The sequence below is a fragment of the Bos mutus genome, chromosome 9 (assembly GCF_027580195.1).
Source record: "Bos mutus isolate GX-2022 chromosome 9, NWIPB_WYAK_1.1, whole genome shotgun sequence".
Lineage (NCBI taxonomy): Eukaryota > Metazoa > Chordata > Mammalia > Artiodactyla > Bovidae > Bos > Bos mutus.
Window position 1 is genome coordinate 76,241,150 of NC_091625.1, and position 12,683 is coordinate 76,253,832.

General features: G+C 41.2%; 1 protein-coding gene across 6 annotated transcripts in view; it reads right to left on the minus strand.

Annotated features, from left to right (window-relative positions):
• Positions 1-12,683, minus strand: part of NHSL1 (NHS like 1) — a 257,856-nt gene that overhangs the window by 53,215 nt on the left and 191,958 nt on the right. For all 6 annotated transcript variants that reach the window (XM_070376756.1, XM_070376758.1, XM_070376757.1 and 3 more), the window contains exon 2: positions 12,209-12,361. In XM_070376756.1, coding sequence (XP_070232857.1) covers positions 12,209-12,361 — 153 coding nt within the window. The remainder of the gene's footprint in view (positions 1-12,208; positions 12,362-12,683) is intronic.

Consider the following 12,683-nt stretch of genomic DNA (forward strand, 5'->3'; position numbering starts at 1 on the left):
CGAGAGATGGTGGAAAAGCTGCCTTTGAAGTAAATGGGTTCCACCAAGGGAGGGGGGAAATGGCAAGCAAACTTCTGAATTCATACACCTAATACTCACTTTAGAACAATTCCAAATGACTTCTCATTTCAATCTACTTAGTGTGTTTGGGGAGATAAAGTGGTCAGGACCTGGAAGGTGGAGTACCATGAGAACACGTACCAGAGTCACCCAGGAAAAGAATTTGCTGACTAATACACTGAAAAGCCATTGAAAAGAGTCTCCTCCCTCCATATCCTGGGACAAGTATCTCCTTCAATGACTAATATTAAACACCATAGGCACTGTCGTTTATGCAAAAGGGCAAAAAGAGGTCATATTGATTGATATTCTCCCTCTATAGTTAATTTCTATTAGAGTGGAATAAAACCATCCCTAAACACTTAGGGATTAAATATTAAAATTCACCACACTGGATAAAACTGTTAGCTTTATTTTTCACTGCAAACCATGAAAAGAATTATTCCTCAAATGTTATTTGCCATGGCAGAAAACTGGCTTTTAACATTACTTTTCTTCATATAGCCAAAATCATTTAAGGAGACTTGAAGAACTAAATCTGACTTAAATTAAGGTGAAAGCGTTCTCGTACCTATGATAAATGTGAGGGTATGGGTGTGCAAGTCCTAGTTGAGCGCCACCAGAGCACAACCAAATTGGAGGTGATCTCATTTCACTTCAGAATGAAAAAGCCCTATCACTGGCAGCCGTGGAGCATCACCAAGGTTACTCAATATCAAATAACTTGCAAAGAGTCTAAACCAACACCAGGGACTTCAGTTGCATGGGGAATGATAACAAACCTTATCCACAGTACCTTCAAAGTAGCATTTTTATGCTGCACTGGGCGAAAATATAGCAGCCGCTCAAGTTACTCAGTTTATCGGGAATTAAACTGGAATTGCTGAAACAGCAGACTGGCCACGGACACAAAAACAAAACAAAAAGCCTTTTGTTCAAACCATCCATGGTGCTTTGTTAAGACCTGGATCATTCAAATGACTGTCTACGCTATTCTGTCTTTTGTGTGTTGCTTGCTATTAAAGGCGACAGGTCTCTTTACCCACTGAAAAAGCACAGATTGTTCCTTTTTCCTTTGTTCTTGCATCTGACTTCCCTCACACAGGTTAACTACCCGTTCAGGGTTACCATACCCAGAGTTAGTATTATAAAAAAGTTTGTGTGCCACTGAATCCAACAAGAGAGGTTAAGCCACTCCTTTGTGTATCATTCCATTCTCTTAATTTTTTATTTTTGTCTTGCACTTCATTTTTCTCAATAGGGAATTTAATCCATTGTTTCATCATGTTGCGCAACTTTCCCTAAGGACAAAAATTCCAAAGGAAGTACAATAAAATACTAAACATTACCAAAAAAAAAAAAAGTCTTTAATAACATTACCATTTGGCTTTGAAAAGTCAAACTAATTACATTCACAAGCACTGAACCAGTCAGCTCCAATGAAGTCATCCTTCTCACCAAGGAACTGGCCACACAGTGGGGGCCACATTTCTATCAAGACTCTAATAAATAACGTCAATGTTTTTTTGCTCCATCTCAAAACGTGCTTTCTCCAGTTTTCTGTCTGGGAGTTGGAAGTCAAAACCTGACCTCTGCCTGTGCCCGTTCACTGCCTTCTGACTACTGAGGGAATATGATCCCTTTATAATATAATATAATAAAACAAAATACAATATGCTCTCTTTATAATATTTGCAACCTTTCGTCCTCCTGTGGGCTCTTTTGTCTAAAAGCATGTTTTAACTGGCTCTAGTTTTTAAAACAAGTAATAGTACTACTTTTAGCCTGCGACTCCCTCAAAATACTCTTTGCCTTGGCAACATCATTTATTTTATTTCTTTAAAAAACTTAATTATATTATTATTTTTCTGCTTATTAAAATAATTATCTCATGACACCTGGCTTCTTAAATCCACAGACCCCCTGGAAACCACTCTTTTGACAGTCACCAATGGCTACCTCCTGACCAATTCAGTAGCCTTTCTTCCAACTCTGCCTGTCCCTGAGGACCATGACCAATGCCCCATCCTGATTTGCTGTCTTCTTCCGCAGTTACTCTTTTCCCAACTTCTTCCCAAGCCCCTAAAATAAGAGCCTCCCAGGCTCAACCTTCACCACTGCTCTCTCTGTATCTCGTCTCCAGTCTCCTCGCTCCCACGTTCTCACCAGTTGTTCCCCAGCTACGACTGATCTTCCTCATGAGTTTGAGATGACTATTCCAGGACCTCCACAGACACAACAGTATTTACAGTACCAAGCGCTGGGGTCACACAAATGACAAGAAAAGGTCCTGCTCCCAAGGGTCTTGCTGACAGGTGGGCGATAAACATGTGAACACAATTACTAGCAGTTGATCGGAGGGGTGTAAGGTTCTGTGGGCATGTGTGGAAAAGTGGGGAAGGGATGTCTGGGTCTGCCCTGAGGAGTCCAGGAAAGTGCTATGGGAACCCAGGCAGCCACCAGCTGATCCTCACAAGGGCAACAGGAGTTGGCCAGGTGTGAGCGGTTGTGGTTCAGAAGGGAGAGGAAGTGGATTGAGACATGTGTGGACAGACAGAAAGGGCAACACAAGCCAGCTTTCCAACGGAAGGACTTTATCCTTATGTGTGAGGCACAAAGTGAAGAGTTTGGGAGGAGGAACACAGCAGCACAGGGGAGAAAGGGTCATCTGGTAGGTGAGGCTGGACAAATGGGGAAGATCAGGAAGGTTCTCAGGTGCCACAGAGGTTATGTTTTATTCTGCCAAACGTGGGAAGCTGGTAAAGAATTTTTAGTGAGAGGCATGATCAGATTTGTGTTTTAAAGACAACACCCAGCGACAAGGGTGCGGGCTCAATGATACCATTATCAACCTTGTCAGAGAGCTATTCATACACTTATCTCTGACTGGGTGTAAACTAGGAAAGCAGCCATGTCGATTCATCTCTGACTCTGCTGCAGCTTCCAGCCCAGCACCTCATTTGCTGGATGCACTTAGCAGTTTTTGTGTCAACACAAACTTAGATTCTAGACAACTCAGGGCTTGCATTTAGCTGTGAATTCTACTTTTGTGTCAATAAACCCCATACATATCACCCTTAAGCAGTTAAGTACTGAGAGGCCAATCAGAATTTTGGAGCTTAGAAGGGAACTTAGAGATTAAAAAAAGTTCTTTTCCTGAGGGAGAAGCCAAGTACAAAAATGGGATACGATTTCCCAACATCTTCCAGGCTATAGGCAGCACTAGAATCACAATTCTGGCTGCCTATCTCATTTTTCGGAACAGGTAATAACAGCAAAAGATGGCAAGGCCGCTGTGGTTCAGGGAAGATGAGACAATTGCACATCCTACTTCTGTGCAGTGTTTCCCACAAAAGAGAGCCACTCCACCCCCACGCTCTCCACTCTATGCCTATTTTTGTTTAAACTAGAAAACAAGTTAAAATTCTATATGAGTGAGTGTAATTTAATGTTTCTTACTTATAACATTGGTATATTTAGTATTTCTAATCCCTTATCTTTCTTTCCTTTGTCCCTTTTATAACCTGAGTCTTATTACCATGTTTTTTAAGTTCAGTTCAGTTCAGTCGCTCAGTCGTGTCCGACTCTTTGCGACCCCATGAATTGCAGCACGCCAGGCCTCCCTGTCCATCACCCACTCCCGGAGTTCACTCAGACTCACATCCATCGAGTCAGTGATGCCATCCAGCCATCTCATCCTCTGTTGTCCCCTTCTCCTCCTGCGCCCAATCCCTCCCAGTATCAGAGTCTTTTCCAATGAGTCAACTCTTTGCATGAGGTGGCCAAAGTACTGAAGTTTCAGCTTTAGCATCATTCCTTCTAAAGTACTAATGACTTATTATAACCCTAAAATAAGCACCAAAGCCTATTAGGATGAAACAATGATTACTGATGTTCATTACATACAATGTCTAACGATGAAGCTTCCTTTATTTCCCTTAAACATGTTTGAATTTTAATGAAATCAAGAATGAGTGAAGAGAAGTTTGCAGGTGCAACAGGGAAGTCACCAACTTTAGTCTATTTTGCATTTCTTAAATTAATTGGCTGAAGAAACTAAATCTGCCTTGAGGCTCTGATTTGCAAAGTGAACTCCGTCCCAATGACCTTTTCGGAAGTTGAGGGCAGCTAAAGAAGCATCAGAGATAGGCCCTTGGGATCTGAGATCAAAACAGGCCAGCATGGGCTGGGTGAGAAACCTGACTTGGAGTTCTTGGCAGAGTTATCTATAAACTGTAAAGTAGCTATCAATTAATCCCTTAACTTCCATAAATCCTGGTTTATCATATACAAAATAAAGTGAAAGTTGGTGGGTCATGTCCGACTCTTTGTGACCCCATAGACTATACAGTCCATGGGATTCTCCAGGCAAGAATACTGGAGTGGGTAGCAGTTCCCTTTCCCAGGGATCTGCTCAACCCAGGGATCGAACCCAGGTCTCCCACATTGCAGGCAGATTCTTTACCAGCTGAGCCACAGGGAAACCCAAGAATACTGGAGTGGGTAGCCTATCCCTTCTCCAGTGGACCTTCCTGACCCAGGAGTTGAAGCAGGGTGTCCTGCATTGCCAGCGGATTCTTTACCAACTGAGCTATCAGGGAAACCCCTAAAAGAAATGGGATTCAAATGCAGAGGGGATTAACCAGAGGACCAGGGAGGGGCCTTCTGCTCTAGCATCCTGGGTATCTTTCAGAGACTGATGGGGCGTGGAGGAAAAGGCGTCTTGCTCATGTGGATGAAGTGAACGTGTCTGTGAGCGTCACTGTCATCTGATGATATCTGTCTTTTGTTCTCTTCCTCTCTCCCTCCTCCCCAGTGTCTATCTCTGGAGTATAATGGCTGGGAGGGAGAGTGTCAGCTAAATCATGACAGCATCTGGGAAAGAGGACTGAAAGTTCTATCTGTATCCCACTGCACTTATATAAAAGACACTCCTCCACAAACACCTTCTGCTTCCACATTGAGGGACAGGTACTTTGAGATACTATAAATAAGTTGGTCTTATTCCCATGAAAATAGGTATTGGGATCTTTATCTTACAGATAAAAAACAAGTTCAAAATCTTAAAGAGACACACTCAAAATTAAACTCAAACAATATATTCCTAGTATACAACAGAGGCAGGACGTGAACCTAAACATCATCCATGTACTTTTCATGAAACCTGGCCTTTTCCTATTAGAAAGCAAGAACAACAAGAGGTTTCTGGCAGTCAGATCATGCTCTATTTTTGACCAAAATAATAGCACCATAGGATTCCTTAGTGGCTCAGATGGTAAAGAATCTATCTGCCTGCAATGCAGGAGACCCAGGTTCAATCCCTGGGTCAGGAAGATCCCTGGAGAAAGAAATGGCAACCCATTCCAGTATTCCTGCCTGGAGAATTCCATGGACAGAAGAAGCTGGCAGGCTACAGTCCATGGGTTGCAGAGAATCAGACATGACTGAGCAGCTTTCACTTCACTTCACATTACCAAGGGTTAGACACGTGTCTTCCAGGAAGTCCTGTGAAGAATGCCACAGGATCCCAAGAAGGGACTCTACAGCCAAAACCCATGGACCCATGTGCCCAACGCACACAGATGTCACCATCAAGCCCCCTCATCAAATCCAGAGAGGCCCCCACAGCCTTTCCCAGAACAGACTCACTTGTCCAAGTCTACATGGAACTAGTTGATGGCTTCCTGACAATAAAAGGTTACGCAGTGACCTTCAGATAAAGATAAAGTCTGTGTGTCAGGAACTGTCAGAGAAACCTGGCTAGAACAACTTAGAAACTGTGTCCATAATTTTGAAAAAGGTATAACGCTATTTAATGTCAAACAGGTTGGTTTGTACACACACGCACGCACATTCTATTGCTTTAAATTACTTGGTATAAGTAGTCATTTCTTCACAATGTATATCCTCAATTCCTATGTCTCCAGATATAATAAATATAACCTTCTGACTCTGAATTAACACAAGCCAGATCCAACATTCCTCCCTGTGCTCACACTTCTAATTCTGGAGCCACAGAGCATGCTGACCTGCTAACGTGTGGTTTTTCAGGAAAGAGAGCTGTGACTAGACATTTCTGATGTCAACAACAGACACTCTGTGAACTAATTCAGGCAGGAGTTACACAGATGCAGGAACCAAACTGCCTGCTAAGCACACTGAGAAAGTATGTTCATCTCTCTCCCAAGTTGAGCTTTTAGGGGATGAGGGCTTGAAGTAACATTTTTTCATTACAACCTTTAATAATCGTATAATTGCCAAATGAGGCTCACAGGTTATAAAGAAATAAAATCTAAAACTTTCATTGAGTCCAAGCAAGCCTACCCCATCCCTCAATTCCCCCTTTCCCACTGAATTGTGGCCTTTTCAATAAAAGCTAAAACTATCCAGTTAAACATTTAGTTAGATAGAGGTTATTCATTATCACAGCTAACTCTGATGAAGTTTATGAAGGGTTTAAACAACCATGGAGATGTAAAGAGTAGAATTCTTCTGAAAATTTAGTAAAATTTACTATTCAATAAAATTTATTATTCATAACTAGCCAGATGTCCAGTTGGGCCTAATATCAAAATACTCTTAAAATCTTGGTACATTTTTGTGTTATTGTTAGCAATAAATCACTACCTAAGTCTCCAGTAACTAAATACATCAATTAAAATATAAAATCATTTGATCCAAGAGCATGGCCACTAAATTCTATCAAATTCTCCAGAGATTGGTCCCTAAGAGCAAACACAAAAGATCTGCCTGCATTAGTTGGGCCAGAATGGAAGCTACCTCCTCTAGGCACTTCACATGCCATTCGACACTATAAAAGCCCATCCTCTCTTCAACGGGGGAATGGGAGAGTGGGGTCTCCCAAGGCTTTTCTGGTGGATCGAACTCTCCTCTACATACCCAGTGTACTTCATACGTTTCCATTACTCTACTGTTTGTTCATTTCAGTCTTGACACCAGACGGCAAGCACCTCAGCTCTTTAAAGCTGGGGACCCACGACCTTTTGTCCATTCATTTAAAAACTCTTGGCACAGCACAAAATTGATCCTTAAAATACACAAGTAGTATCTACATCTACCCTTTAGGTACTAACGCAAGCTTAGCTTTTTCATAAAAACATTTTCGGTAAACCTGTGGTCTACTGGTCTACTGACCATTAAGCATTTCCGCATTATTTTAACATAAGCCAATATTTACAACACTTACTTATTAATTTCTTGTTGTTTAATCGTTCAGTCATGCCTGACTCTTTGTGATCCCATGAACAGCTTCCTCTGTACATGGGATTCTCCAGGCAAAAATACTGGAGTGGGTTGCCATTTCCTTCTCTAGAGGATCTTCCTGACCTAGGGATCAAGCCTGCATCTCCTGCTTGGCAGGTGGATTCTTTACCACTAAGCCACCAGGGAAGCCCTCAAAGGATAGTACTCCTTTTTTAAAACTGTGAACAAGGTCACAGTAAGAATAGAAGGAACAAAACAGATTACTCATTGTGAATACTGACTTACCTTTCTATATTTTTAATCAAAGAATGCTGAGGTTAAGTTATCTTAGACTAATAATCTTACATAACATCATACTTTAATAGTACCATATATTCAGGGACTGGATTTTTTCTTTTTAACCTTCACTGATAATGATATAACAAATACTTTGCATTCATGTTATGTTTATTACAGGTTGCTAACATGATGTCGGGGAAGTGGTATGTGAAAGTACATGTGATTAAAAGTAAATAAATGAGAAACAAAAGCACTCAGATATTCTTTCTCGTTTCATCTCTCTCAACCACTGTGCTTCAAGTTATCAATTATCTAAAATCCCTTAAGGCTCATTTAAATCCAGACTTTAAAAGTTGGGCTCTAAGGATTTTCCAAACTTATTAATCTTATTAATAGTAGATCCCTTCGATGAACCACTTTAGGGCACTTAAGCAATCACTATAGAATTTACCTTTTCAAAATAAAATCTAAGTGTAGGCAAAATGTGGATGATGATATTTCATAGGTATCTACTGAACAGTTCAAAAGAAAATGAAGTTAGAAAAATCTATACATAGATATACAGTGTCCTAAGGGCAGAAAAGAGAAGCTCTGATTAGGTGCTTGAAAATACACGAAAGAGGTCATGAAGCACAATTTCCTGGAAAGTGATCAAAAAACCACTGGGCCTGAATATTCAAACTCACACATACCTTCCTGAAGGTATTTTCTACAAGCCAGACCAGGCAGGGCTTGGTCTTCAGAGCAACAAAAGAAATGTTAACAATGGCACTGCCTCCGGGGTTTGTCCTGGGAACTGTGCCATTTAATATTCTTATTAATTCTTCGGTGTATGAACGTAAACTCCAGGTAAAGAAGTACTTTGTCAAAAGTTCCTAAAGACAAATCACTAGGAACTGAAGGGATCGAGAAGAAATTCTGGTTGGATTTAGGCACATCATGAAGGCAACACAGCCAAAGTACATCTCTAAGGCCACACAGAAGAGCCCAACGCACATGATTCTTTTCACCTAGGCTTGTAGTCACTAAATATGTAGCTTGTGTGCTGAGTTGCTTCAGTGGTGTTCGATTCTTTGTGACACTATAGACTGTAGGCCGCCAGGCTCCTCTGTCCATGGGATTCTCTAGGCAAGAATATTGGAGTGGGTTGCCATGCCCTCCTCCAGGAGATCTTCCTGACCTGGGGATCGAACCCGCATCACTTGCATCTCCTGCAGGCAGGTTCTTTACCACTAGTCCCATTTGAGAAGCCCATATAAGGGGTTACTCAGGCTAAATGTAAAATGGAGCCCAGTAATGTCCTCTTTTCTAGACAGTGCAATGCCAACATTATAAGATACATGATAAAATACATAAACCTGTAAGATACATATGAGATAATCAAAGCATTATACAAGATAAAAGGAAGAAAAAACAGGGCTATGATTAAAAATGTTTGTACAGTTCTGTTCAGAATATCACATCTATTGTGACTCTACTGACAGCTATTCTTTCTCTAAGCAGAGATGTTCTGCTTTCTTTAACTGCAATACAGCAGTTTTTGGCACCTCTCAAGTATTTTTCACATTGTGATTTGTTCTCCAGATATAAGTATAAATTTATCGACAGCTGAGATCCTGCTGGTGTATTCTGCATTTTGCTAGAATAATAGATTTCCAACAAATGGTTGTTAAAGGCAGCAGTTAAGAATGTGGGCTCTGCAGCCTGAGATGGTCCAAGTTTAAATCTTGGATCTATCGCTAAGTCTGAGATCTCAAGCACATTTCTAAACTCTGTGTCTCCATGTTTTCATCTGTAGAACTTGGCACAGTAATGGTTTGTAGTAGGATTACTGTGAGGATTAAATGAGATACAATGTGCAATAGTTTAGAACAGTACTTCATATACAGTTGAGTGTTAACTGTTAGCTAATAATCAGAGCACATTAATAAAAGAATTAATTAATGACTGATACATAAGTGAAAACTATAACAAAAATAAGAGGGATCCTCAAGCTGGGGTTTCCTTCAATCAGTAACAGTATTTCTCCAGATATAAGTCTTTCACAATTAGATAAATACAGGATATGTCCAGTTAAATTAAATTGCACATAAGCAACAAATATTATTTTTAGTATAATTAGACCCCAAACAGCACATGGTAGGAGAAAACTGGTAGAAACAGCATCCGGGAGAATAAGAATGTTGGTTCTTTGTTTTAAGGGAAAGTCTCTAAATCTGAATTGATACTTTCAAACTGGGGTGTTGGAGAAGACTCCTGAGCGTCCCTCGGATTACATGGAGGTCAAACCAGTCAATCCTAAAGGAAATCAACCCTGACTATTCATTGTAAGGACTGATGCTGAAGCTCCAATATTTTGGCCACCTGATGCGAAGAGCTGACTCATTGGAAAAGACCCTGATGCTGGGAAACATTGAAGGCAAAAGGAGAAGGGGGTGACAGAGAATGAGATGGTCAGACAGTATTACCAATCCAATGGACATGAATTTCAGCAAACTCTGGGAGACAGTGAAGGACAGAGGAGCCTGGCATGCTACATACAGTCTATGGGGTTGCAAAGACTTAGACATGACTTAGTGGCTGAAAAACTGAATCTTAAAAATCACTTCTTCTTTAAAAATCACTTCTTCTTCCCCTCTATCACTTTGTCCTCTTTGCCGTGTATACACTTTTCTTAACATCACCAAGTTGAGGTAAAAATGAGAATTTTAAACTAGATACAAGTGTCTACTCTTCTTGGATTTCCTACCAGCCACAGTGCACTCTGCCCACCTGGACTAGAAGGAGTACTGCTGGGGTGAGCCCAAATTCTGGTAAATCAAACCACTCTGCATGTCCTCAAAGTATGTATTTAGGTCTCCTTTCCACCCAACTTGAATTAACTGAACAGACCATTACAAAGTACTAACTTTAACAATTTGCTCTGAATATTTAAACTATGGTCTTAAAAAAGCAGTGGCAAAATTTGGCAAAATTTCCCATATCAGCAGGGGTTTATTTGAGTACTGGTGGTTGCACTCAGTATGCCAGCAAATTTGGAAAACTCAGCAGTGGCTACAGGACTGGAAAAGGTCAGTTTTCATTCCAATCCCAAAGAAAGGCAATGCCAAAGAATGCTCAAACTACCACACGATTGCACTCATCTCACATGCTAGTAAAGTAATGCTCAAAATTCTCCAAGCCAGGCTTCAGCAATACGTGAACCGTGAACTTCCAGATGTTCAAGCTGGTTTTAGACAAGGCAGGGGAACCAGACGTCAAATTGCCAACATCCGCTGGATCATTGAAAAAGCAAGAGAGTTCCAGAAAAACATCTATTTCTGCTTTATTGACTATGCCAAAACCTTTGACTGTGTGGATCACAATAAACTGTGGAAAATTCTGAAAGAGATGGGAACACCAGACCACCTGACCTGCCTCTTGAGAAACCTGTATGCAGATCAGGAAGCAACAGTTAGAACTGGACATGGAACAACGGACTGGTTCCAAATAGGAAAAGGAGCACGTCAAGGCTGTATATTGTCACCCTGCTTATTTAACTTATATGCAGAGTACATCATAAGAAATGCTGGAGGAAGCACAAGCTGGAATCAAGATTGCTGGGAGAAATATCAATAACCTCAGATATGCAGATGACACCACCCTTATGGCAGAAAGTGAAGAAGAACTAAAGAGCCTCTTGATGAAAGTGAAAGAGGAGAGTGAAAAAGTTGGCTTAAAGCTCAACATTCAGAAAACTAAGATCATGGCACCTGGTCCCATCACTTCATGGCAAACAGATGGGAAACAGTGGAAACAGTGTCAGACTTTATTTTTCTAGGCTCCAAAATCACTGCAGATGTTGACTGCAGCCATGAAATTAAAAGGCACTTACTCCTCAGAAGGAAAGTTTTGACCAACCCAGACAGCATATTAAAAAGCAGAGACATTACTTGGTCAACAAAGGTCCATCTAGTCAAGGCTATGGTTTTTCCTGTGGTCATGTATGGATGTGAAAGTTGGACTATAAAGAAAGCTGAGCACCGAAGAATTGACGCTTTTGAACTGTGGTGTTGAAGAAGACTCTTGAGAGTCCCTTGGACTGCAAGGAGCTCCAACCAGTCCATCCTAAAGGAGATCAGTCCTGGGTGATCATTGGAAGGACTGATGTTGAAGCTGAAACTCCAATACTTCGGCCACCTGATGCGAAGGGCTGACTCATTTGAAAAGACCCTGATGCTGGGAAAGGTTGACGGCAGGAGGAGAAAGGGACAACAGAGGATGAGATGGTTGGATGGCATCACCGACTCAGTGGACATGAGCTTGGGTAAACTCCGGGAGTTGGTGATGGACAGGGAGGCCTGGCATGCTGCAGTTCATGGCGTTGCAAACAGTCGGACTCGACTGAGCGACTGAACTGAACTGAAAGGGTTCTAACCCAGAAAAGCCTCTTTGAGGATACATTTGCCTATCTGTAAATAGGCAGCTTTCTATAGACACCAGATCATACTTAGCATGTATTAAGCTGTATTTATGATAACTTACAAAGACACAGCATAGTATAAGTTCATTTTAAGTAGTCTTTTACAAATAGCAACCGAATCTATGTTTTCATTTCTAACAGCCAAGAATGCAAGAACATCAAGCTTGGCGGGTTTCATCTTACCCCTCAGTACTGATTTGAGGTTGAGCTTGGCTTGGCGGTGCAGGTCCTCCACGCAGGGGGGTCTTGTGGTGGGGAGGAACACATTCTCCTGCTGGTGCCATGGAGCAGTGTAGTGGACCGTCCATCGACTCTCCTCATCTAGGTTGGAAACAGCTGTAGAAAGAGAGAATACATTCAGGTTTTAAAGTAACTGTGTTACATCAAGATGAGTTCTGGGTACCTAAAACACTCACAGGTAAGGACCAGCAAGGGAGAAATGGAACAAATTCTGAATAAGATTCAATCTTAGACCCCAGGGGTCTTTCCACTGTGTTTTGTGTTTGTTTAGTTAATTGCTTCCCATCTTTTTAGGCCCTCCTTTTACTCCAAAGTTAGAAAATGATTAACAAAATCAATAAAGACCTCCTGCTTCACTCCATCATAACAAAATCTATTAATCATCTATACTATGTCACTACATTATAAATGTTAGATT